Consider the following 27,135-nt stretch of genomic DNA (forward strand, 5'->3'; position numbering starts at 1 on the left):
CAAGCTCCAAGAACCCAAGCCTCGAAGATCCCGCAGCCAAGCTCCAAGAACCCAAGCCTCGAAGATCCCGCAGCCAAGCTCCAAGAACCCAAGCCTCGAGGATCCCGCAGTCAAGACCCAAGACCCCAGCCAGCCTCCAAGCTCCAGACCCAAGACCCCAGCTGCAAGCCTCAAGAGCAAAGACCCCAGCCTGTCCCTAAGCTCAGGCCTCTAGTCCCCAGCCACATCCTGACTTGAAGCCTTGTCATGTCCTTGCCTGGTTCTGGGGTCCGAGCCTGAGGCATGGGTCCTTGTCCAGTCTCGGGCTCGGAGTCGATGCCTTGTCTCCTAGTCCATGGTTTCTAGTCCTGGTCCCACTTTCCCTAGCCCAAGTCTGCGCTCTTGTCCCTGCTCCTGGTCTGAATCCTGTCATGTCCCTACTCTTGCCAAGTCCTGTTCCTTGTACTTCAGTGTCTGTGTCTCACATTTGGGTCCATTCCCAGCACCCCATTGTGACCCCCTCCTGTCTTCTATCATTTTGGATCTCCTCCTCTCCCTCCCACTTTCAAATCTCTTACTAGCTTTTCCTTCAGTTAGTCCTGATGAAGGGTCTCGGCCCAAAATGTTGACTGTACCTCTTCCTAGAGATGCTGCCTGGTCTGCTGCGTTCACCAGCAACTTTTATGTGTGTTACTCTTTCAAGGCATTTTTTTTAAACTGAGTACTTAGCTTGCATTTTGTTTTTGGGGGAAGTTGGTGTAGCTTCTATTTCCTACACTTCGTGAATGGCCTCTGTTTTCTGAGTAAACTGATCTTCTGTGCAACCCTCACAGAATGCTGGAGGAACTCAGCAGGTCAGGCAGCTTCTATGGAAAAGAGTCAACAGTCAACCTCTCGAGATGAGATCCTTCTTCAGGACCGAAAAACAAGGGGGAAGAGGGCAGAATAAAAAGGTGGGAGGAGGGGAAAGGGGCTAGCTAGAAGGAAACAGGTGAAGCCAGGTGGGTGGGAAAGGTCAAGGGCTGGAGAAGAAAGAATCTGATAGGAGAGCAGCATGGATACAGGAGAAAGAGGACGAGGAGGGGACTCTGGGAGAAGGAATAGGCAGATAAGAAGCGAAAGGTCAAAGTGAGGAACGGAGGAATTTGTTCACTGGACGGAGAAATCGATATTCATACCATCAGGTTGGAGGGTACCCAGACGGAACATAAGGTCCACCACCCTGAGGGTGGCCTAATCTTAGCACAAGGGGAGGCCATAGGTCAACGCATCTTCATTGCTGTGGTGTACACTACACACTAATTCCAACGCATTGGCTGACATTGAGTTAACGTTGAGTAGTGCCCAGCGGTTCAAATAATCTCAGCTGTATTCTTAACTCCATGCGTTAAGAAGCCAGCTGAGTACATATCGATGCGTTTCGGATTTATTTTCTTTCTATACACGAACCTGTTGCGGAGGCTGGATTGGTGACCAAACGCCTTATCAGTAGTCGGATGAGAAGAATGCAAAGAAGATGCAAAAATATATACTGTAAATTGGCAGATTATGTCCCATCACGTAAAATAATATTTGCCTTTATATTTTTGGTGTCAATGTTGGACAGCGAAATTAATTATTTTTAGATCCGCCTCAGAGATTTTAAAAAAGACCGTATCTCCTGCATTGTTGTACTTGATTGCACACGCCATTACACGGAGTGTGCATATCAATTTCTTATGAACCATTCTAAAAATAAAGGCACCTCGTGAAATGCAAAATCGCAAAGTGATGGATATTCAATCTTAAACTTGTCAATAGTTAAGGCTGTTTTCTGCAAGTGGTTCGACATGGATGAGAATCTAAGTTCATACAAGTCACGTTTTCATAACTCGATTCCGGATCCACAGTATGCAGTCCCCCAATATCGATTAATTTCCTCTAAACCCGACGAATGTCCTGAAATCCCATTCTTGCCGAAACGAAAACGCTTTGTTTAGCAAGGTAACGATGCATTTCGGAGCAGACCGAATTCGGCTCTTATTTCTTATGGTCTTAGGGACGAATTCGATAATCGTTCGGTTTCTTTGATCATCATTGCGATGATGATGGTTAAGCGATATTAAAAGTCGACTATCAATGAATACATTTTGCGTTGAATTTACCGAACAGGAATGAAGCATTCCAACCAAAGGGTATTTCTCGTGCTTTTCCTCCACACGCCCCATATCCAACGATATTAATCGGAATTCCGGTCCTCCCACGCGTATCTGTCTAGCTTCTTATATGTATTTGCATTGTTAAACTAATAAAATTTCTTTATTCGGGGTTATTCTCGATGTTGTTCCTCCCTCTTACAGGCTCGATTCCCGCCTCTTTCACGGCAGACTAATTCATTATAAGCTGTCCACATCTCCCTACCTGCTGCGAGTTGGTCGTGTGTAATCAGTACCCGAAATGAAACCCCAGCCTTTCGAACTGATACCTGGAGTTAGGAACCAAATATTTTTACTTTGCTGGAGCGATAATTTGCACCACATGCATATTTTCTTAAACAAAATTAACTTAATTAATAAAAAAAACTAGAATAAACCGTGCAACGCTGTTTTCATTATTTTATTCGTAAACATGTATTTAGTATTAAGTTACTTTGTTTATAACCAGTCGCACCGTTGCCCCTCGTGTGACTTTTATGATAATCGAAGAGCTTCCTCACCCAACCCGGCTCCTCCCTGTCCAGTAACAGACTGTAGTCCTCTCTCACCCAGCCCTCGCGATGGCTGCACCAAGCTACAGTGCGTCTCCCAGCACGTACTACTGTAACCTGGAATATACCAGTCAACAGCAGTCCGTCTACGGAATCTCGAAATACTGACAGACCCAGCCAACTTTCGGACAGACCAAAGGGCGTTTTTCGCCGAGTAGATGATCTTCCAGCAGCAGATGATGTCCACCTCTGTGTGTGTCTCTGGGAACAGACCATAGATCCAAGAGTCCTCTATCACGCATGACTCCACGCACTCGACCTACAGTCCCCTGGAGGGCAGCGCGCAATGTGAGTGATTTTTGGGCACGCTGGGTTGGCCACGCAAGGTGCTGGTGCCTGTTGCTGAGACCTGGCGGTGAGGCATACTGCCAGATGGTCTGTATAGTCTACTCAGAGAACCAACTCACTTCTTTAGACTCGACCCAACATCGAGAACTTCTCTTGCAGGTACCTGGGGGATGTTCCGTGCTGACCACTGCCTGGTGGACTTGTAGCCAAAGATGTCAGGCAGTATCTGAGGAGATAAATACGACTTTTCCGGACGTGACCCTGTATCAGGACTGGGAAAGAAGGGGGAAGAAGTCGTTAGGAAGTTGGGGAGAGAAGGAGTACAAGCTGGCCGGCAATAGGTGGAGCTTGGTGAGGGGGAGATGGCTTGCGGTTAGAAGCTGGAAGATGATGGGCTGAGGAAGAAGGAATCTGCTAGGAGAGGAGAGCGGACTATGGGAGAAAGGGAAGGAAGACGAGCACCGGAGGGACAGGATGGGCAGGTGAGGAGAAGGGGAGGGGTATGAGTAGAGCCAATGGAGAGGAATGGGAAAAAAGAGAAAGGAGGGGGGAACTTACCGGAAGATAGAGAAGTCGATGTGCATGTCATCGGGCTGGAGGCTACCCAGACGGAATATGAGGTGTTGTTCCTCCAGCCTAAATGTGGCCTCATTGAGGAGGCCATGGAACGACACGTCGGAAGGGAATGGGAAGTCGAATTGACAAGAATACCCACACTGGAAAATCCTGCTCTTTGTGGAGGCCGGAGCAAAGATGCTCGGCGAAACTCTGCGTTGGCTCCCACCGACGCGGAGAAAACCACACGGCCAGCACCGGATAAAATAGATGACTCGGACAGACTTGCAGGTGAAGTGTCGCCTCACCTGGAAGGACTGTTTCCGCCCCTGAATGGTAGTGAGCGAGGAGGTGTAGGGGCAGGTGTAGCATGTCTCGCTTTCCGGGATAACTGCCAAAAGGGAGATCAATGGGGAGGAATGAGTGGACAAGAGATTCGCCTCCAGAGCGATCTCTGCGGAAAGTAGGGTTGGGGGGGGGGCGAACAGAGAGAAAGATGTGCTTAGTGGTAGGGTCGCATTCCGGATGGCAAAGGTTATTGAGAATGGTGTGCTGGAGAGGTTAAGTAAGGACAAGGGGAACCCTGTCTCTGTAGAGGTGGCGGGAAGATGGGGTGAAGGCGGATGTCTGGGAAATAGTGAGATGCGGCCGAGGGCTGCATCAATGGTGAAGGACGGAAAATCTCGTTCTTGGACGAAGGAAGACATCTCAGATGTTATAGAAAGGAAGGCCTCATTCTAAGAACAGGGGCGCCAGAGATGGCGGAACTGGGAAAAGGAATTTATTAGTTAACAAGTAACAGGGTGGAAAGAGGTATAGTCAAGACAGATATGAGAGTCAGTAGGGTTATAAAGTGTAAAAGAACAGAGGGACGTCAGTTTAGAACAGAGGTAAGGAAGGATTTATTTAGCCAGAGGGTGGAGAATCTGTAGAAATCATCGCCACAGTAATTTGTGGACGCCACATCATTGGGTGTATATAAAGCGGAGTTTAAAAAGTTCTTCATTAGTAATTGTATCAAAGGATACGAGAAGAAGACAGGAGAATGGGGTTGAGAGGGATAATAAATCAGTCAAAATGGGCCGAATATTCTAATTCTGCTCCTATTGTATGGTGTTATATCAGTAGATAGTTTGTCTCCAGAGATGGAGACAAAGAGATTGAGAAAGTGGGGAGAGGAGTCATTACCAAATAAATGTGAAGACAAGGTGGAAGTGGAGGCAACGTTGATAAATTGACTAGCTCAGCGTGGATTACTCAAGCGTGCAATCTTTAAATCCTATGCCTACATTTTTTTCACAAATCTTCAATCATGTCAGAGCTATAGGCTTGAATCAATTCTCATCTCAACTGATCGCAGGGTGGGGAAGAGGGGAATTTGGCGATGGTTTGTTGTTGGCCAATTGAGTTTAACAGTCCGTTTAATCCGAGTGATTGCACATCCATCTCCAGTTCGGGGTAATTTAGTCAAAACAGCGACAATGGATGCAATAAAGCTCCTCTCATCAAATAGCAGCCTGTGCACCTTCCCTCGCCACACGGAGAAGCTCCTTAAGATGGCCGTCTCCAAACAACAAGGTACATTTACAGAAATGTATGTTGATATGTAAATACGGCAAATTTCCAGTAGGAGGGGAGACCATAAATAGAACGGAATAAACACGATACACTTATCATAATCGATTCATTTACTTTATATAGCGTTTCTTCAGCTGGAAAATGCGTTGCGTCAAATTCAAAACTAAATGTCCGATTTTTGATGTTTTACGGCCATTCCTCCATCGGATATTCCTTATACCCCGCTGTGAGAACTCATCAGCAGGCGAAAACGTGATTGCGATTAGACAGTACCTTGTGAAGATGCCGACGGAATGGTCCCGCTGAAAATACGGGCCAGAGTCAGCAGAAAGACATCTGCACTCCAATTATCTTGATGTGTTTATGGACATTCGATCACCCATTCGCATTTTGCACGATTGCACTAACCATGTGTTAACTTTTGGTGACTACTGTAGTCGACAATAGATTTATTATTTCATTTTAATTATCGTATTTCTTTATTAAAATAATAATCCGGAACATCTGAGCATTTCTCCTTGCCGTACCGAAGTATATAATTAGCCTGCTCTTTTGTACTTCATCTCAGTCTGTGATCGGTAGTCATTTTTTTTGTTAAGTGTGTGTCCTACCTAACACTTTAATTCTCCCCTCAGATTCACAAAATTTCACGTGCAGACTTGGCGCGTCGTGTCAACTGTTCAAATCGAATGACCCCATTAGTCTCACTCTGCATTTATCTTCATTGCTCTGCAAAGATTTCACCTTGAAGCATACTGTATATCCGGGGGGAGCCATAGAACACGGAGTTCAATGTTGCCCTCTAAAAGAATCTCACAAACAGCACGCCCACTCGATGTCTTCCAAAAAGTCGTAAAACTGGGGAAATCACTGGCGTGGTTTGCACCCTGATTGCAATGATAGAGAGCGATCCGCATAGATTCTCATGTTTGCATCTTCACCGCTCACAAGCGTATAGAAAATCTACAGCACAATACAGGCCCTTCGGCCCACAAAGTTGTGCCGAACATGACCCTAACTTAGAAATTACTAGGCTAACCTACAGCCCTCTATTTTACTAAGCTCCATGTACCTATCTAAAAGTCTCTTAAAAAACCTTATCGTATCCGCCTCCACCACCGTTGCCGGCAGCCCATTCCACGCACTCACCACTCTCTGAGTAAAAAACTTACCCCTGACATCTCCTCTGTACATACTCCCCAGCACCTTAAACCTGTGCCCTCTTGTGGTAACCATTTCAGCCCTGGGAAAAAGCCTCTGACTATCCACACGATCAATGCCTCTCATTATCTTATACACCTCTATCAGGTCACCTCTCAACCTCCGTCCCTCCAAGGAGAAAAGGCCGAGTTCACTCAACCTATTCTCATAAGGCATGCTCCCCAATCCAGGGAACATCCTTGTAAATCTCCTCTGCACACTTTCTATGGCTTCCACATCCTCCCTTAGTTCCATCCATTCTTAGGAAAAAAATGTTCTCCACGCAGTCTTAGTATGGCGGCATAAAGACTTCCGTAAATATGAGCGAAAGCACCGTGAATAACTATATTTTTCCACCATTTGGTCACTGTGCTCCCACGAAATTTTCACAAACTGAGTAAATGTGTCCATGCCATGGCGCGAACTAGTCGCACAGATCCTTTCCCCGCACCCTACCACCTCCCCCCCCAAAAAAAAACAAAAGCTGTCCTTAATTTCAACTATTCCAACAAAAAACATTGTGGGAGGAGAGATATCACATAACAAATGTAGGCAGCGTGCTCATGGAGGCATCAGAACTTCTTTGATCTACCCTTTAATTCCCGCCACCCAGCCAACTTGTCGTGGGAGTTGCTGCTGCTTTAACTGGGAATTAAAGCCGAAGCTAGTTAGTTGAATGCTAGAGCGAGCGAAGCAGAGGTAAACGTGGCAACACGGTAGCGTCACCACGTGTGGGGATGAGGCTAAGCGAGTTAATATCGGGGATTTACTCATTTTAAAGACGGGCCTGATGTGCACCTGGGGTTAGTATTATCGTCATGAAACGCGCTTGATTTCGGCATCAAGACGGACTTTACGTTCTTCAGTTTCCAGCTGCTTTTATTCCAAATCCTCTAGCGGACTTTCACCGGTAACTGGACCGATGGTTTGAAACTGAATGCGATAACGTTCAATAGGCATGAAACCCTTATCTTCCGCAGTAGCGGAAGACAAACATACTTGACCTGGGTCCGTGCCTTTCCTGGGGGTTAAACAATTACCACGCAGATATTTTATCACACTGGCACTAAGGTTAATTATAATTTCGTGCTTCGTACACACATGGCCTTGCCCATATAATCTGCCCTATTCGGATTTCACTGCTATTGAAGAAGCGTGAAGCAGACAGCGGAACAAATCCTCTTTTATATAGCATTTTTGGAAAGCTCCCAGACATCTTACCCCTTTTGTTAGTAGATTAGGTCCTGCATGGTAGGCCCGTCTGAAAGGTTAGGTCCCATCGAATCCAGGGAGAGCTGGATTCAAAGGTTGGCTCGGAGGTAGAAAACAGCGTGGTGGTTAGAGGTTTTTTTTTGAATGGAGGCAGGTGACTAGTGGTGTGCTATAGAGTTCGGTGTTGGGATCTTTGTTATTTATAGAAATGATTTTGAGTGCAAATGTATAAGGCTTGATTAGTAGGTTTGCGGATGATATGAAATTGGGAGGTGTTGATAGTGGAGAAGATTATGATCAAGGAGTGGCAAATGGATATCAGTGCAGACTAGTGTGAGATGGTGCATTCTGGAAGGTCAAACCAGCGCAGGGCTTTGGCTATGAATGGTAAGACACAGGAGAGTGCAATGGAACTGAAGGACCTAGGAAAACAAGGGGGGTGGTGAGTAGATTTAGACTAAGTGTGTAAAGACTTAAAAGAGATTTGATGGCCAACTTTTTTCACGCCGAGTTAAAGTCAAAGTAGTATCAAAGTAGGTATATGTCACCCTGAGATTAATTTTCTTGCAGGCATTTACAGCAGAACTGAGAAGTACAATAGAATGAATTCATAACGACACACAAAGACTAACAAACACTCAATGTACAAAAAGGAGATATACTGTGTAGATAATAGATAGATAGATAAAGAAACAAACTGAGGACGTGTTATAGAGTCATTGAAAGTGAGTCTATAGATTGTGGAATCGGTTCAAAGTTGAGAGTGAAGTTATCCACGGTGGTTCAGAAGCTTGATGATTGGAGGGTAGTAACGGTTACTGAACCTGGTGGTGTGGGGCTTCTATACTTTCTTCCTGATGGCAGCCGCGAGAAGAGAGCATGGCCTGAATGGTGGGAGTCCTTGACGATGGATTCTTGAGTTCGCGCTCATGGCCGATGTGCTCAATGTGAACAGGGCTTTGCCTGTAACGGACAGGGCTGCGTCCACCACTTTTTTGTGAGTACACAGAAGAAGCAGCCCGTAGAAATGGTTGAGATGAATACAATGTATCATTTAAGAAGCACTTGGGTAGATACATGTGTGTGTGTGTGTGTGTGTGTTGGCGGGGGGGGGGACTTAGAGGGATAGAACATAGAACAGTACACCACAGGAACAGGCCAATGTTGTGCCGAAAGGCAAATCAAAACCACCCAAACAGTAATCCTTCCTACCTACACATCCCTCCATCCTCCTTATATCCTTCTGTTACAAACTCTCTCTCTCACACACACACACACACTCACTCACTCTGGATCAAGTATATATTTGGCATGTTCATTTCGTGCCAAGTCTGTGGGGAAGAGCTTTATCTTAAGCCCAATAACTGGCCTTTTAAATAAAGGAGGTTTATTCCGTTTATTGAATGGGCGTTCCACAGACACGCACAATAATACTTTTAACGAGCTACTTGGCGGCTACACAGTCCTCGAGTGGTTTAATTCAGCACACAGCTGCGGTTCTGCTGAATCTAACCAGATCGCTCCTAGTTCCCTTTGAGAGAACGTCCACACCCGAGTCACTATGCCATGTAATAGAGTTGAAAGTGCGATTTCAGCAGCTTCGGGCCAACTGGTTTTGAATAATAACGCAGACTCCGTGGCTGTGCCTTTGCTACAATATGGTTGTCGTTTGAAAATCATTCAAAGACATGAAAAAAAAAGCGTTTTGTCCTTCTCAGAATCTCCTCGATTTGAAACGTAAAACGATACGAGACTCCGGACAAGCTCTGCGTGATTCGTTTTTCAAGCTTAAAATGGGTTGGGGACCTCCCACTTGACCCCTGTCTGGGAATTCAGGGTCTAAGGGTCATCGGTTCTCAGGACAATCCGTGAACAGATTTATGCAAATAAAACTTTAAGCAAGAAATCGCAGCCAATAACAGATATGTCAAAATGAAAGCGAGATTGTAAAAGTGTCATACAGCGTGAGGATGGATTATAGTAACTTGAAACTAAACACCCCCGATACCATTTGGGCAAATAGTAATAACATCACACACATCATGAGATTGGTCAAAAACATAAACAGCACCTTGAATTATGCACCAAAACAGGACTTGTGCAGTTCCTGACGGGCGCTTCCTTCAGAGCTAAGACAGACACATTTTTGCCATGCTGGTCACTTTGGAGAGCGCCAGGATTTAAAGAAATACTCCCATGGCAGCCACAAAGGCAAAAGTGGGGGAAGGGTCTCATCTCGGCTGGTGTGGCCGCCCCTCGTGCAATCGTCTGCCCTAACGGAGTCCTGTGCTAAAAGTGTCCCTCATTGTGGAATGAATAGCGACGCAGGGGTCGTGGCGTGTGGCTCTGGTGTGTATAGAAATTAAATAGAGAAAAAAAAATAAAATATACATACAAGCAATTTAGTGCGCAGATGCTGATCGAAAATGAGCTACTCAGTCTGATCCTGCCGTCCAGAACCAGATTCATTGCATTGCAGAACAAGACTTGTCAAGTACTGTTTAAATGAGGGTTTCTGCCGATACCACCCTTTCAGGAGCGCCAAACGAGTACAACTTGCTTAGTGGTCTAGGAACATCATAGATTGCAGTCAAAAGCTTCAGTTCATGTTGGTAAGGGAACAAATGTGCCGTGCGTGTCTTGAGGTGTCATTGGCTGCACAACTGACGGCAAAAAGGAAAACATTTGGCACATCAGTATGACTTGCACACAGAAATACCCAAGTAAATCTTCTACTGCTCCGTCTTGCGTGGTGTTTATACATTCTTTTGTTTGTTTGTGTGTGTGTGGGGGGGGGCGTGGGCGCGCGCGCGCGCGTTCCCTGTAAGATATGCGCATTAATCTATCTACCAAATGGTTTCATCAAATTTATCGCCACAGCAACCGCGGCTCCACTCTGCCGCTGGAATCCTTTCCATCCTTTCCCTGCAATCTCTTCAACGAAGAACCGACCCGCTTCTCTCTTTCCCAGCTTTGACAGAAGGTCTTCGACCAGAAACGTCAAGCTATTCCTCTTTTTGCCATTGCAGCCTGGCCTGCTAACTACTTCCAGTATTTTGCTTTTATTCCGAATTTCCAAACGGACAGGATTTCACCCGGAAATAATCACAAACGTGATCTAAACCGGGTTAAGTTAATTGTATGTGCAAGTTAGCGCATGAAAAAAACTGGTGCCAATTGTTCAAATTTCTAGTTAGGGACGAGACATGGGATTCCCAACTGGACAAGCGGCGAGATATTAGGGAGCGAAGGTTTGATGGAAAATAACAAAGGGCGCAGACAGCTATGCCGAATGAGGAAGCCTAGTTTACAACGTCACCCACGCAGAGTATTTAATGTTTGACCTTGAAAGAGCCATTTCACTTCTGCGGGGTGGGTGCTGGAACCATTTTGGCGTGGGACACCGAAAGTCATTCATCATCATGCCAGCTTCGTCTGACAGCAGCAACAATGGTTTCATAAGCAGGGTGCGGCAGCTGCCATACCCCAGCGTTCCCGCACCAGAGAGCACGAGGGGCAACCGGTGCTGGGAGGCCCAGACCTCGGGATGCTGGAAGGAAAGACACAGATATTAGCCGTGAATGAAATGCATCAATAAAATATGAATGTTATTGGAGCACATGTAACTTTAATTGCTTACTTATTCACAAAGAATGCCTTCAATAAATTAATCTGCCATCCGCCTTTCCAAAATTACAAACTATCCGCAAATATGTATTTTTATCTTTATTGTGTTTGTTTTTAACCAAACATTTCAGATCCTGGACCCGCGCAGTTTACAAATAGAACAAATTCATCTACAAATTTCCATCGTAACACGACACTCCCATTGCCAAATGCCATGCACATCTCAACGAACTACAAAGTTGCATACTGACAGCGCAGGGGCGGGGGTGAGGTAGTGGACAGAGAAAATGCTCCTTTTCGCCACGAGTGAGAAAGTCGAGAAAAATAAGTAAGACAACCCCAGTCCAGTTGCGGAGCCAGTGCGAAAACTATACAAAGAAAACCATTTCTAAGCGTTTCCTGACAGACCTTGAATTTGAAATGATCGGATGCTGTTAATTACAAGGATCAAGACATCGAAGGGTTCCAGTTGTGGTTTGACAGACACAGAAAAGCTAACACAGTGACATTTTGCATTCTGCAAGGGATGACTTTATGTAGAGACTGGTCTGGAAACTTCAAAAATTCTTTTCCTCTCATAGATGCTGCTTGACACACGGTGTTCCCCTACCACTTATTTTTGCACTAGATTCCATCATCTGCAGCCTGTGTGTGGTATATTCATTCTGCACTAATGCTGCATGTGCATTATACACACATCTCACACCTATCTTGCCCGTTTTATTAAGCCTCTCCAGAATATTTGAGGTCATCAATATTACTGGTGGTGTACTGTGGTTTGTAAAATTTAAGATACCAATGGATGCAAAAAAAATCAGTTTGAGATTATTAGACTTCCATGTATTACCCTGCTACTTAAAATGTCGAGTTATTTTATTCACGAATGTAAAATCAATATGTGAGATTGTGCCATATACACGTATCATAATCTTTGTTTTCTTCCATCATTAATTATTGTATTACTATGTATTCAAAACTGCCCATTCTGGCAGCCTTATATTATAAATCGTTTTCACTCTGTTAATTGCAATCTCTTCAAAATACTACAGTTTGTTTTCACTTAAACGTAATCTAAGTTTAAAACAATAGAACTCTAAGCATGAATTTACCCCAAAACTTTCTTCACAAGCACAACACATTGTTCACAACCATTCTTAGCACTGAATTTAAACCAGTAATAGCCACAAATACTCTCCCAATCCTAAATCTAAACAAAGAACTAAACATAAAGTTGAAGCAGAAACTAGTTAAGATGCTACAGTAAACTGAACCTAAGTTTAACTGCAATTTAAACACATGCAAGATCAATCATAACCCTAAAAAAGGCCTAATACAAAGTTTAAAGTTTAATTCTTCTCCGAACTGTAAACCCAAACAAGATACAACAAAAGCATACAATGTTAACCCTCTACAAAACTTAAGCTTCTCACAACCTAAGTTCACACCACCATCCCTAAATTAATTACAGCTAACTAGATATACTGTTTTCTGAACCCTAAGCCAAAACTGATACAGTATTTCCTATTACCCACCCCTGCAATTTCTACTGATCTGAAAGCAAATTCTAAGTAAGATTGCAGCTTCTCACTCTGAACTCTAAGTCTAAGGCTAAAGACTATGTATCTAAACGTAGTCTTAAACAATACTGTGGCTTTTCAGTAACTGCACTGAGCCTTTGACCAGGCCCAAATAAGGCTACAATTTATGTTAATTCTAACGTTATAAATAAGGTCTGCTTTAATGGCCTTCTGCTCAGAATAAGAGGGAAAATAAATTCGATTCTATCAATTCCACAAGAAATTATATTTTCCTCTAATTTTCCACATTAAGGAGTCACAGAGAAAAATCACTGTTTAAAGTCAGCCCCTAATCATGCTGACATTTGTTAGATAGCAAGGCTGTAATGTTTTAGTGAAATGTACTGTACATGCTGTGATTTAAAGTGCATTTGATTACAACTTTATATCAAAAAGTCTCTAGATGACATGAGCAATTTGAAATTTTAGATTCTGACATTTCTGTAAAGAGACTGGGTGGGTTCAGTTCATCGTGTTTGGAAATAGGGCTATTTTATTTCGGAATTTGTCCGCAATCTTAAATTCTCATTTGCTAACTAGCTGAATGAAACGGGGCTATGCTTTCTGCTACCTCCAAATGTATGTAAAAGGGTGGCCATTACTGATTCTCCCACTTTCTTAAGAGATGGCTGCCGTTTCGGCAAACCGTTTGCTTAATGGGAACTAGAACAAAACCGTGACAATACCCACAAGTTTACATTAGTAGCGTCCTTCTCTCCAGCAGCTAAAAGCTGGGCGTGCACAATGTCACTGATTTACAGGCCTTTTGTTAGACAGAATTGAAAATCATATAGTCCTTATAATTCTGATCCTTTTGTTATCCACAGTTCTTTTGAATGCAACCAAAGGTTCAGTCCCGCACTAAAAATAAATCGCAATTTTCTTTATATTAGCAAACACAGTAACTATTTTTTCATGGTAATTTAGACATCAATACATATAAATTCTGGCATTTTTTTCAAATGTTTCTTCGACTCCCCTGAAACATTGTGCATCGTCTAAAAAAAAGGGCGGTCTTCAGAAATTCATAAGTAGCCAACATGATCGTTTTATGGCTGTTTTATAGGGGTCTGTCTCAGCAATCCAGGCGGGTGAACTACTCAATATTTTGTCAATAAAGAATGGACCTGCAACTGCAATCGTTAAAATAAAACAAACCTTTATCAAAAAGTAACGTTCCATCCCAGAATTCGCTTTTTTTCCACTCGGTTATGGTTTATAGCGAGATAAAACTTCGCCAGGAATTCTTTTGAACTGATTACTGGTCGTTCTGCTTTAAGTGTGTTTGGGACAGAGGAGTTGAAAATGGATACGGCTCGCCCTCGCAATTCCCAACTCAGGAAAAGCCAGCCTCTCCCGTTTACCTCTCCAGGACACCCCGCCCCGCCCTTATAATTAATTCGCCAACTGCTGTTTGTTGCTTCGCTCAAAAGATTTTAACGTTCGTGTACCAGAGTTCCTTACACCCAATTGCAAAGAGGTGTGACGGCTTTTTTGGAATGGATTGTGTGACGAGAGAACGGAGTTGGGGGAAGGGCTCAGGCCGAGTGGGTTCAAATATACCCTAATAGCTTTAAGATGTGGAGGAACTTAGACGCTGCATTATTCCTTTTTTTTTGTCAACGTCCAATTGCACCGTTAAAATGCAAAATGTTTAGCTAACTTTCAAAAAAAAATATTATAATTACAAAAAAAGAGCTGCTGTCAAAATGCTGAAGCAGTTCGCGGTAACATGCCACAGGCCAGTGAAATCCTCCGGCCCCCGTAGTTGGAAGGTTATTGTGAAGCTTTATGAATAGCCCTATATCCAGTTGCACTGCACAGACCACACGTTGTTCACACTGCATTACCTCTTTCTGGATCCAGACGATACAATCTCCCTTCCCCCCACGCCTCCCAACTGTCTAATCGCGTACTTCCTGGGGAAATCAAGCGGCATTCATACCGAAGTGAGTATTTAAATTTACAGGATTTGAAAACCTCCGGATGGGAAACTGACATCAAATGCTTCCAAATGAACTCCTATCTTGAGTCTTTTGACTAGTTCAGGTCCAGTACAAGAGAAGGGAGAGATGTGTTTGTACTTGGAAGCGGGAGATATACAGGAGCGAGATGTGGCGGGCACAAAGACTGTTTATGAGACCTCGTTTATATCTGGTGGGACGTTTGCTAGTTAAGATTCCAGTTTTTTTTACTTAATCCTTTTCAAAAGACCCTTCTCTATGCCGCAAGAGTTAAAGACACCAGTCAGACAACATAGAGAGATGTGTGGCTTGTTTATTTCGAAATTGACAAGAAATAACGTGAAAATTAACAATTTTTAACTTGTTTTGCCCCCCTCCCCCTCATACACACATAAACATAGACAGTGCTTCCGCTTTCGGTTCTTGGAACCTTATTTTTGCTAGCTAAGTTCTTAGTGTTTGGAATGACTTTTTAGAATCTTTTTCGTCACGCTAAGTGCGTGTACACGTTTAGTGTACGTAAAACGGCGTTTAGCAGATTGGCGCTTTTTTCCCCCACCCGCTCCCTAGTTTTCTGCATTAAAACAGGGACTCAGTGGTTAGGGTTCAGTTCCAGCTGATTTTATTTCCTTCTCTCTCTCTCTCTCTCTCTCTCTCTTACTCTCAAAGAACTATTTACAAGAGTTTATCAACAATCTGACAGGCAGTGACTTGACACGATTAGCTGGCATGAATGTTCTTTTTAAAAAAAAGTTGTGTTGAGGCATGATCTGACAGACTATACACAGCATATTGCACAGGATGTGAAAATAAAAAAATAGTTAAAATAATAAGATTTAAAAAAAACTAACAATCGGGCAGCTACCAAGATTCTTGTTTCCATGGTTGCTGCCTTAATGCCTGTCACGGTCATTTTGGACACAGACAAGTAACACAGTCTCATGTTTGTATAATACAGATTTAAATATACAAAGGCGTTCGCACTTTTTTCCAAACCCCTTCCCTTCAATAAACCCCCACAACAGCTATACCTGATTTTGGAATTATATAAGCTAGCTTCATGCCAAAAAACAATAATATTTTGCCGACAAGTTATAAGAATTAATACTAGTTATTATTACAGAATGAGAAACACAATATTGTGTAGCGAACTCAAATCAATGTTTGATATCCAGTGGTTAAGCGCCATTAAAGGAGCGCCACATAAATGTGCAGCATCCCTTGTAATTTACGTTGGTGCTCAACCTCAGGAGACTTGGAGTAAGTACAATATCCTGGTTACCCCCATTACATTTCGCTAATTTTTGCTTACTTGGAGCCAATACAAAGTTTAAAGGAAGCTTTAAGGTCACCTGTTTCAAGGTAAAAGTGTCCAAATCGTTTCCCACGTTTAAATACTATAAAGGAGACATATCAGCTATAATAGACAGGAAGGGACGTTGCCAGTTTTAACGTCAAAAACAGCCGTGAAGCCGACATAAAGGTAACTGCAGCCTTACGTTACAAAACTTGCAGATTGAAGTGTGTAAACATGTGAAGATACAAAAAAAGAGGCAACATTGTGATATCAGCCTCTTTGTTCATGATCAGGAAATTCAAACAGCGATAAACACCGATTAACACCCCCTTTATATTTTTTACAAAAATACACTGAGAAAATAATCAAACGTCTCATCTTTCTCTGTCTTTTTTAAAAGTGTCAAAGTCTACATTTAAATATAAAATTAAAAGTTTAACTCTAGCCCTTCAGTGAAGGAGATAAAACGGTGCAGGTAATTAACAGGCCTACGAAAAAAAAGTCAAAATGTTTGGCCAGTATAAATACATCCATATAAAATGGTTTTTGATTACATTTACAAGGGAAACAAAACAATACGAGGATGAAACATCGGTGACAAGAAGTTCATTTTGTTTTGTAGAATTTGTGGAATATGGAACTTTTGAGGAAATTTGGTCCAGAAAATGCAGTCCGGCGGAGATTTGAGTTGCGTTAATGATAAGAGGGAAAAAAGCTGGTGACTTGGTAAGAATCATACAGAGCGCCATCTATCTGGTTAACTCGTCCTAACAATTTTGACTGTTTCAGTCTGTACAGAATCTGGTAGGTACAGTACAACATGCTATGAACCCAACGATATACAGTAATCCAACACGGTTATTCTTCTATGAAACGCTGTCTTCGCGTATAGATCTCTCTTCGCCTATGTCTATATGTCTGTACCAATATGAATTGTTTGGCGATTTCTTTCCACAGTTTGAAACGACCTGTCCTAAAGCGAAGCCCGTGTTCTCTCCCGTACGTGCAAATCAATTTCAGGTTTTCCTTTTCAATCCAGACTCGAGACTCGGCATTTTTCAGCGGAATATCAGTCCCTCCTAAAACACGTCGGCAGATTCGTTTGATTTTTTTCTCCGCTGAAGGCTTGCGATCGGACATTACGATCACGCAATTTTACAGCACTTGGATCACAATTACTTTAATTCACGATCCCTTTATTTCCCTCCAAGATAAAAGAGCAAGTCAGTTTCTTTCACTTGCCGCTCTTTAATACGTGAACACAAGGTTTGAAATACTTGATTCCAGCCAGTCCCCTGAAATCATTTCGCTCACCTCTGGCGTGCAGTAATCTGGGAACTCAAAGTGAGACGCCGATTCCTGCTCAAAATTAAACTCCAAATCTCTGTCCAGAGACGAACTCAAGTTGCCCAGTGTCATGCTCTCGAAAGTGGGGCTTGAACTAAGGTCCATAAGGTCGTCCTCGAACTCTTCGTCGGAAGACGAGGCCAGAGACGAAGAGGAACAGGAGTGGGTCGTGGAGGGCGCCGGTGAAATCGACCTTAAATTGCCTGGGTGTTTGCGCTGACTTACTGGCGAATCGGGGACCCGCACCCCTGTCCCACCCGCCAGATCTTCATAGAAACTGACCGGGTCGTTGGGCTCGGCTGAACAACTGAGGGTCGGGCTGGCTGGCACGGCGGCTGAAGAGGTACTGCCCTGGCCCCCGAACGACCGCCTCTCTTTCAGTTTCTTATCTACAAGGTGCTTGGAAGCGGGGCTCGTCCGCGCTTTGTAAATCGAGTGTTGGCTGCTAGTGTTTGTGTTTGAAGTAGTGGTGCCTGACTGCGGATGCTGGTGAATGGTCGGAGTCTTGGTGAGCGAACCCAAGATGATCTTGTGCGTTTTGCTGGACTTGCTAATGCTACTATTGCTGCTACTGTTCTTTTTAGCCGAGGGTTTAGTGTTGATTTTCTCGCTTTTCTCTCCCGGTTTGCTGCTTGCACTTTTTGCCTTCTTTCTCGGCCTGTATTTATAATCGGGATAGTCCGCCATGTGTTTCAGGCGCAATCTTTCGGCTTCACGGATAAAGGGGATCTTATCACTGTCTTTCAGTAACTTCCAGCGCTTCCCCAGGCGCTTCGAGATCTCCGCGTTGTGCATGTCCGGGGACTGTTCCATGATTTTCCTCCTCTCGATCTGCGACCACACCATAAACGCGTTCATGGGTCTTTTGATGTGCCCACTGGCGGTCTTGCACCAGTTTGGCTCGTCCGTTTTCTCTCCATCCGATGCCACGGAGTCCGCCGCTGGTGAGCAAGCTATGCCCAGATCGGAAGCGCCGGAGTCGGTGGACTCTCCGGCAAGCACTGCTTCCGTGTTCTCTGCGTTGTTCGTTTGCTGCACCATGATTTCTTTCTAAAATATATTGTTGCTCTATGGGCACTGAGGGAAAAAGGCTTTTATACTGTAGCAGTTTGGCTAGCTTGCACTTTTCTCTGTTAATTGCAAAAGCCGCTGTGCTTTACAAGCTGCTCCTCGCGTTCGCAGAAAAGAACCTGGTTTCTTGTAATAAAATGTGTATATACTTTGGCACAACCTTCCCCCTCTGACCATGCGGGAAGACTGTGTTATATAAAAAACTTGTGTCTGCTGCTTAAACCAGACCCGAACTCGATTCGCCTTCTTATCCAGTCCCAGCCATTGTGACGTCGAGTTAAAGGTGTCCACGTTCCAGCCAATCGGCGGGCGCCTTTCGCCCAGACCGCGTCTGTTTCCAACGCTTCCACGGCCCCGCTCCGCCCACGCGCCACCGGATTGGCGGCCGGCCCCGCGGCGCGTGCAATGAGAAGCGGCGTGACTGACCTCATTCGAGTTTACACTAGCAACTTAAAGGGGGCACGGCTGCTAATGTACTTTTTCCCCCTTCCCCCACCCCTCCGCCTCCCTCCTCCCTCCAGCATTAAATTAAAGCTGCATTATGCCTTTCCCTCTCCCCAGACTGGCATTTGCCCGTCGTACCGACTCAGACACGAATCAACTCGATCTTGTGCGATACTATTCTCCCTCCCCTTTTTCTCACTCGCTCTCTCTCTCTCTTCCCCCCCTCTCTCTCCCCCCTCTCTCTATCCCTCCCTCCCTCTCTCTCTCTCCTCCTCTCCTCTCCCTCTCTCTCTCCTCTCCTCTCTCTCTCTCTCTCCCTCTCTCTCTCCCCCCCTCTCTCTCTCCCCCCCCTCTCTCTCTCCCCCCCCTCTCTCTCTCCCTCTCTCTCTCCCCCTCTCTCTCTCCCTCCCTCCCTCTCTCTGTATCTCCCTCTCTCCTCTCCTCTCTCTCTCTCTCTCTCTCTCTCTCTCTCTCTCTCTCTCTCTCTCTCTCCCTCTCTCTCTCTCTCTCTCTCTCTCTCTCTCTCTCTCTCTCTCTCTCTATCTCTCTCTTTCGCTCTGTGTGTGTGTCTGCTTCCCTCGTTCGCTCTGGCTTACACCCGACAACCAGTGCTCATTTTCGCGAAATTGACACAAAATCGAGCGCTTAAAATGAGATGCTACAGCTTCACTTCAGCGAATTTCAGAGGTTAAGGAACACACACAAAATGCTGAACGTTTAAGGAGTTTTTTTTTCATCTACACCTGCGTGTAAATCTACTCCTTAATATACAAATCGGTACAGAGAAGTCCGTTCTTTTTGTTCTGTAATAATATTAATTTAAGTAGTTTAGTACAACATAAATAAAACCCGCTAAACGCATCAAATTAGCAGCTTGCAGTTTTTATTCTCTATTTCCACCCGTATAGGAGAAACGTATGAACGTCAGGCAGCATGAGAAGCTCATTAAGTGGGTTGGCCATGGCAAAAGGAGGCGCGTCAAATGCTTTCGCTGTAGATCACCTTCTACCGTATTGACTGACGTAGGTGAAACACAGGGTGCTCGACACACAAATCGGGTCTGTGCTGAACCGGGAGTAGGAATACGAAATGTTGATAGAAACAACTTATTTTCAGAGTTGATAATAATTGTGAAGATTTTCATTTTCGCAGAAAGTAACATCAAAATTTAGTCCCATTGGTAGATTCAAATTAATATCCGATAAACTAGTCCATATTTAATAGGACGCTGATCCAAACAAATACGCTCTGCAAAAAAGTTACTGACATGGTATAGTATGCTAAATTACATGAGTTTCAACTATTTGTACGTAAGCGCGTATAGAAAAAAAATTAAAACGAGAAACTGACATATGCACACTGAATGTACTGAATTGCGTTGACTTTAACTGGTGCAAAACGGTAGGTGGCAGCACTACGCCTATATACTTATTAGACAGTAACTATAATTGTTTAGCCCAGCTTGGAGTCCTGAGATTTCGTTTTGTCAAAAGGTCAAATTCGGAATGCAAAATTAGCTTCCATTGGATTTTTTTTTCCCAATTTCACTATTTTAGCCCATCGTTCTTTCTTATTGCAACGTTAGGTTAAAAAGACTACTACACTTGGAGTTCCTGTTTCTATGAGGCTGTATACGATCTTCAGAAATGATGAGAGGGGACAAGTGCACAGAGCCCCATGGCTGGGTGGCATCACTAAGAAATATAGCATCATCAAGGTTACAGATAAAATGAAAACTTTCGATTTGTTGTGACAAAGCGACATATCCAATCATTATCTCTCAAACAGAATAATGTGGTTCATACTAATTACATTCTTATATTTTGAAAAAAAAAGGCTCTACCCTGCTAAACCTAAGTTTATGAAACTCTTAGGCATATGGACACTAGAAACATCGAGCTATATTTAAGAGGGAAAGGCCTGATCAATCTTAGAGTATATTAAAAGGCTGGCACAACTTCATGGGCCAAAGAGCAGTAATGTTGTACATTCTTAAGCTAATGGAGAGCGCGATCGTTGTTAGTATTGTAATTTATGTAAGAATGGGTGCCTTCTAATACAGCTCTACTGAACTGCCGTATAATAGGTGCAGTAGTCCAGCATCGTCTGAGGAGGTGCAGGTCTGAGTGACCGAGGGAGAGAGAGGGAGGCAAGTGACTCACAGCAGGTATGTTGTAAGCTCTACAATGTAACCAGTAATTGTTAGGACACATTGACCGAAACAAAATGCATTCAGCAGGCCTAACCACATGCATCGAGAAGAGAAAGCAAGAGCAAACACCTTATGACCCAGAGTCAGAAATGCACAGGCCAAAAGTAGCAGACCTTCATGATTCCTGTTGAACAGTGGGAAGTGTAATTGACTGCTGTACTGTGCCACACATAAGAGTGAATCAAGCAGCTCGAAGCAGGGGCGGACAACTGTGCAAAACTGATTCTGGGCCCAGTGGTCATGGAACAAAATCAATAGTTATGAAAATTGGAGTGCTTCCCATCACTGACTACTCTTACTTTCTCAAATTCTAATTTTTAATTATTATTTTAAAATATCTTTTCAGATAATTTCATGGAGTCACAGAGCTATACAGCCACAGAAACAGGCCAATGAGTTGAACAATCTGTACTTCGCTCTGCAATTGGATCCTCAGCTTCCTCACTGGGAGACTATAATCGGTGAGGATCAGAAGTATCATCTTCTCACCACCATCAATACAGGGGCACCTCAGGGCCGTGTGCTTAGCACCCTGCTCAATTCTCCGTACCTATGGATGTGCAAATAAACGTAGCTCCAAGACCATCTCAAAAGCTGCTGATGACACCATGGTTTTGGGCAGAATCGTGGCTGATCGGGCAGCATACAGGAATAGGTCAGTTGGATACATGCTGTTGCAATAACAGCCTTGCACTCAATGTAAGCAAGATCAAGGAAATGACCATGGACTTTAGGGAGGGGATTTTGGAGAATCACACACCAGTTCTCAGTCAAGGATCTGCAGTGCAAAAGGTGAACAGCTTCAAATTCTTGGGTGTCAACATCCTGAGCCTAGCATATAGAAACAGCTACGATGATGACATGCTAGCGTCTCTATTTTCTTAGAAGTTTTAAGATATCATCGAAGATTCTGGCAAACTACTTGAGATGTACAGTGGAAAGTATGTTGACTGGGTGCATCAAAACCTGCAAAAGTAGCTTCAAAGCACAGGAACACAAGAGGCTACAAGTAGTGGTGTACCCATCCCATTCAAAGTCAAAACCGGGTTTGCTGTCATGTGCACGAGAATATACTGTAAATGCACAGGTGCAATGATAAACTTACTTGTAGCAGTATTATAAGCACAAGCCATTAGAGACAAAACATTCACACGAGAAAAGCATAAATCAAGTATAAATTATACAAGAAAGAACACCATTGGATCAAAATAAAAACACAAGATCCAATGCAGAGCAAAGTGGTCATAGTGTTGCCTTACTGAGTGATTTGGGTTGTGCAGGTTGGTTCAAGAACTGAATAGTTTAAGGGAAATGCACACAATGTGCTGGAGGAGCTCAGCAGTTCAGGCAGCATCTATGGATGGGAATAAACAGTTGACGTTTTAGGCCAAGACTCGTCATTGGGACCAAAAGGAAAGTAGATGTTCTTGAACCTGATTAAGGTTTCTGTACATTCTGCCTGATGGTAGCTGTGAGAAGATGTCGTGGCTCAGATTGTGGAGATCTGTAATGACAGATGTTGTCTTTTTCAGGCAACCTGTTGTAGATGCTACCGATGATGGGGGAGTATGTGCCCAGGATTGGGCTGAGTCCACTACCCTCTACAGGTTCTTATGTTCATACACACTCACATTCCCATACGGGACCATGATTCAACCAGCCAGGATAATTTCCAACAGTACATCCATAGAAGTTTGTAGAGAGAGTTCAGTGACATGCTACCCTTGTAAGAAAGGAAAGTTGGTGGTGCACCTTCCTTGTGATTGCATCTAAGTGGTGGATTGGTAATTTGGTTTATGTATCAAGATACAGTGAAAAACTAGTCCATATAGATCAATTCATTACAACAGTGCATTGTGGTAATACAAGGTAAAACAATAACAGGGTATAGAGTACACTGCTCTCTACGATGCATCTATATTACAATAGGTAGTCCAAACTGCCCATCGCATCACTGGCACCAGCCTACCCACCATCAAGGACGTATATACAGAAAGGTTCCAGATAAGGGCTAGTAACATCAAGAAAGATCCCGCACACCTCATGGTCTGTTTGTCCCACTCCAAACAGGGAGGAAGCTACACTGCAATCATGTCAGGACCACCAGACTCAAAAACAGTTACTTTCCCCAAGCAGTAAGGCTGATTAACACATCCGCCCACTAACTCCACCACTACTTTATTATTTCCAGTCAGTCACCTTATGTACAACCTAGTGCCACTTTATGGACATACAACTAATTTATGTATATGACTTATGTATTTATAGTTATTGTGTTTTTTTAATTATTGTGTTCTTTATTTTTTTTGTGTTGCATTATATCCAGAGTAACAATTATTTCATTCTCCTTACATCTGTGTACAGGAAATGTCTTGAATCTTGAATCTTCATTCTACAGTAGAGAGAAAGTGCAGTGCAGACAGTAAGATAGCCGCTGGGGCGATGAACCGATGGCACGCATGCCCAAGTTGGCATGTGCAAATTGGCACGTGGCCTGCAGTGCCACCCCTCAATCCTTTAAACCCCACCCAATAGAAGGATACATAATGATATTTTTCTTGCCAAATGAAGCAGCAAGTGATTTTTTACAACCCAAGAGCAGTGAGATGTTTTCACAGAAATTGTCTCACGCCAGCTTGGCACCAGCTAGACGGTTACAAGACTATGTGACATTGGATGATACATTTTGAAGTCCTTGTAGACCTGGTGAACACAGCAGTATTTGGATAGTAAATGGTTATAATAACGATGCTATTTGGAAATCATTTTATTTCTCAATTGTCTTTTTAAAATATTAATCTTAATAATTTTGAACAGGTTTTCTCTTTCAATCTGTTTATTAATAGTAAAACATATGAATATTGTACATGTAAATAAGCAACAGGACTCATCCTTTTTCCTGAAATAAAGTCCATGACTATTGTTACTAATTCCTTAATCAATGATAATCTCTGCTCAAAATTACAGGAGACATTTTTTAAATAGATTATCACCAATGTGTTCTTAAAAAGGTGAGCCATTCTTGACCTAGGGCATGTCATCCCATATGTTAACACCCAGGATTTCAAAACTGCTGATGCTCTGCACAGCCAATCCACCAATATAGACTGGCACACGTTCACCCCTCCTGAGCAAACAATCAGTTCCTTAATATTATTGGCATTAAGTGAGAAGTTGTTGATGCAGAACCATTCAGCCAAGTGTCCCAACTCACTCCTGCACACTGATTTGTGATTCATTCAACAACAGTGGTGTTGTCAGCAAATTTCTGAATGCCCTTGGAGTTGTGCTTGGCCACGCCGTCGTGTGTAAAGAACATGGAACAGTACAGCACAGTACAGGCTCTTTGATCCACAATGTTGTGCTGACTCTTTAACCTACTGTAAGGTCAATCTAACACATTCCTCAAACATGCCTTTCCATTTATCTTTAATCCACTTGCCTATCTAAGAGTTCCTTAAATGTCTGTAATACATCTGCATCTACCACCACCCCTGGCAGTACCTTCCATGCACCTCCCACTCTCTGTGTAAGGACCTACCTCTGACATTCCTCCAAAACTTAATATTATCCCCCCTTCATATTAGCCATTTCCATCCTGGGAAAAATGTCTCGGGCTACCCACTCTATCTATGTCTCTTATCATCTTGTACACCTCTATTGACCTCTCATCCTCCTTCACTCCAAAGAGAAAAGCCCTAGCTTGCTCAACCGATCCTCATAAGACATGCAAAAAGAGTAGAGCAGATGGGCTAAGCATACAGCCTTAAGGTGCACATGTGTTGTTAGTCATTGAGGAGGAGAGTTCATTACCAATCTACTGATAAGGAAGTCAAGAATCTAGTTGCAGAGAGAGTGGTACAGAGGCCCATGTCGTGAAAGCTGATGATCCAAGTTTCAATGGGTTGATTGTGTTGAACACAGAGCTGTAGTCAATAACCAGCAGCCTGACATATGTTTCTGTCGCCCAGCTGGCACAAAACAGAATGAAAATCCACAGGTATTGCATCTGCTGTTGACCGGTTGTGGCATGGGCAAATTGAAGCAGATCCCGGTACGGCTCTTCCCACCTTGGAGGACATCCACAAGAGGCGATGTCTCACGAAGGCAGCATCCACCATCAAGGACCCCACTATCTAGGCCAAACTCTTCTCGATGTTGCCAATACGCAGGAGGTACAGGAGCCTGAAGACCCTCACCTCAAGGTTTAACAATAGCTCCTTCCCCATTGCCAATAGGTTCCTGAACTGACCTGAAAGATCTTAACACTAGCTTAGGCTTTATATTTTGTTCTTCCTCCCAGTCTTGCACAGGTGTCATTGTGTTTATTTTGTTTAGTTTGCATATGCATAATTTATGCTAATATAAGTTTATACTAATTTATGTTTGTCCTTTGAATACACTATGCTACTGCTGCAAAACAACTAATTTCCAGTATTTATACCCTATTTATGTACGCTGATGACAATAAAGTTGAATTTGAACTTGTCCAAGTCAACCAACGTGCTTTCCTGAGCAAGTCCCACTTATCTCTAAACCTGTCCCAAGTGTTTTCTAAACATATATACTAATTGTCCTTGCCTGTAACACTTCCTCTAGCAGCTTATTCCATATACCCGCCATCCTTGTCAAAAAACTTGCCCAATAGGACCCCTTCAAGATTTTCCCCTCTCTTCTTAACCTAGGCCCTCCAGTTTTAGTTCAAGTTAGCCATAGAATTACAGGAACATTATTATGCTGACATTATAATTGTGATTAAAATGAACTGCAAAGAGTTTATAAAATGCCACAACACCCTTCATAACCTTTTAAAGCAGGGGTTCCCAACACAGGGTTCACAGACCCTTTGGTTAGTGGTAAGGCTCCATAGCATAAAAAAGGTTGGGAACCCTTGTAAAAGTGTATTTCACAGTAATGTTGGAACTATGACAATCAATGGTTCAAGAAAATGGTGCCACATTAGTATGATCTGAAGGGCAGGAACAGAAGAAATAGAAGTTGGGATAGACCAGTTAGTCACTGGAACCTACCCACCAATTCTGTAAAATCAAGACTGATCTTAAACTTCCAGACCCCTATAGTACCCATTCTGCATGTTCTGTGATCCCTTAATGTCCAAACTTCCCATCCCAGCCTTTAATTTATTCAATGATTGAGCATTAAGTGAGTAAGGGAAAGTTTCAAAGAGTTGCATTTCATTAACTGGAAGGTATTTTATCTTCAACACAAATGGCCAATTCCTAATCCCAATCCTAATCCTAATCCCTATCCTCAAAATTGAGTCTCTCTAACCGGAGAAAAGTACTTCCCAGTAACTACCCTCTTTCAGAATATTGCATGTGTTATTGAATCACTCCTCCAAGCCAACGTAAATACTTCTTCAAAAGAAATCCTTCAACCACAGGAATTAGTCTACGCTATACCAATTTACATTTCCGTATGCCTTTGTAAACTTACATTTTATTCGGGTAATTTTGGAAAAATGCACTGCTTTTTTTTCAAGATTATAACTTGGTGCCAGCAGTTGCCTCCTTTATGACGTTATTTAGGAATCAATCCATTTGATACATCATCCATAGCATGGCACCTTGAATGGTGCAGTGCAATCTCAGCACGGCACTGGGTGGTTTAAACTGCTGGGCCTGAGACACATAGTCTATCTAGAAGGCATCTGATCATGCCATGCAAGAACCACTGGAGATTTCTATCTGTGTTAGAAATCCTGTACCAAATGTTATTAAACTTTTTCAGAACTTGTGCACAAAATACATTGTAATGTACAAGTAAAATGAAATATTAGAAGAAAATATTGAAATGTACAAGAGATATAAACCTGGTAACATAATTAGTAGTGACAGGAATGATGCCAGATTTAAGGAAGACTGGTGATATAGGTACACACACAGCAATTAACCTGACTGCCAATAAGAACATAATGATGCACTTTAGGAAGGACAACAGATTCTAAATGATAATAGCATATTGGAAGGTTTGAAACAGACAGACCTTAGGTACATATTCATAAATATTTAAATGAG

The 27,135-nt window shown here is 43.2% G+C and overlaps 1 protein-coding gene across 1 annotated transcript; it reads right to left on the reverse strand.

The window, feature by feature from the left end:
• Positions 1-3,128: 3,128 nt before the first annotated feature.
• sox4b (SRY-box transcription factor 4b) lies at positions 3,129-19,096 on the reverse strand. The gene is made up of 3 exons (XM_063069878.1): positions 17,338-19,096; positions 10,903-11,108; positions 3,129-3,285 (listed from the first exon to the last, which is right to left on the reverse strand). Exons 1-3 carry the CDS (start codon positions 18,409-18,411, stop codon positions 3,129-3,131), a joined length of 1,437 nt encoding a protein of 478 aa, XP_062925948.1. The 5' UTR covers positions 18,412-19,096.
• Between the last annotated feature and the right edge of the window lie 8,039 nt (positions 19,097-27,135).

The sequence above is a fragment of the Mobula hypostoma genome, chromosome 17, assembly GCF_963921235.1.
Source record: "Mobula hypostoma chromosome 17, sMobHyp1.1, whole genome shotgun sequence".
In the NCBI taxonomy this organism is placed as follows: domain Eukaryota; kingdom Metazoa; phylum Chordata; class Chondrichthyes; order Myliobatiformes; family Myliobatidae; genus Mobula; species Mobula hypostoma.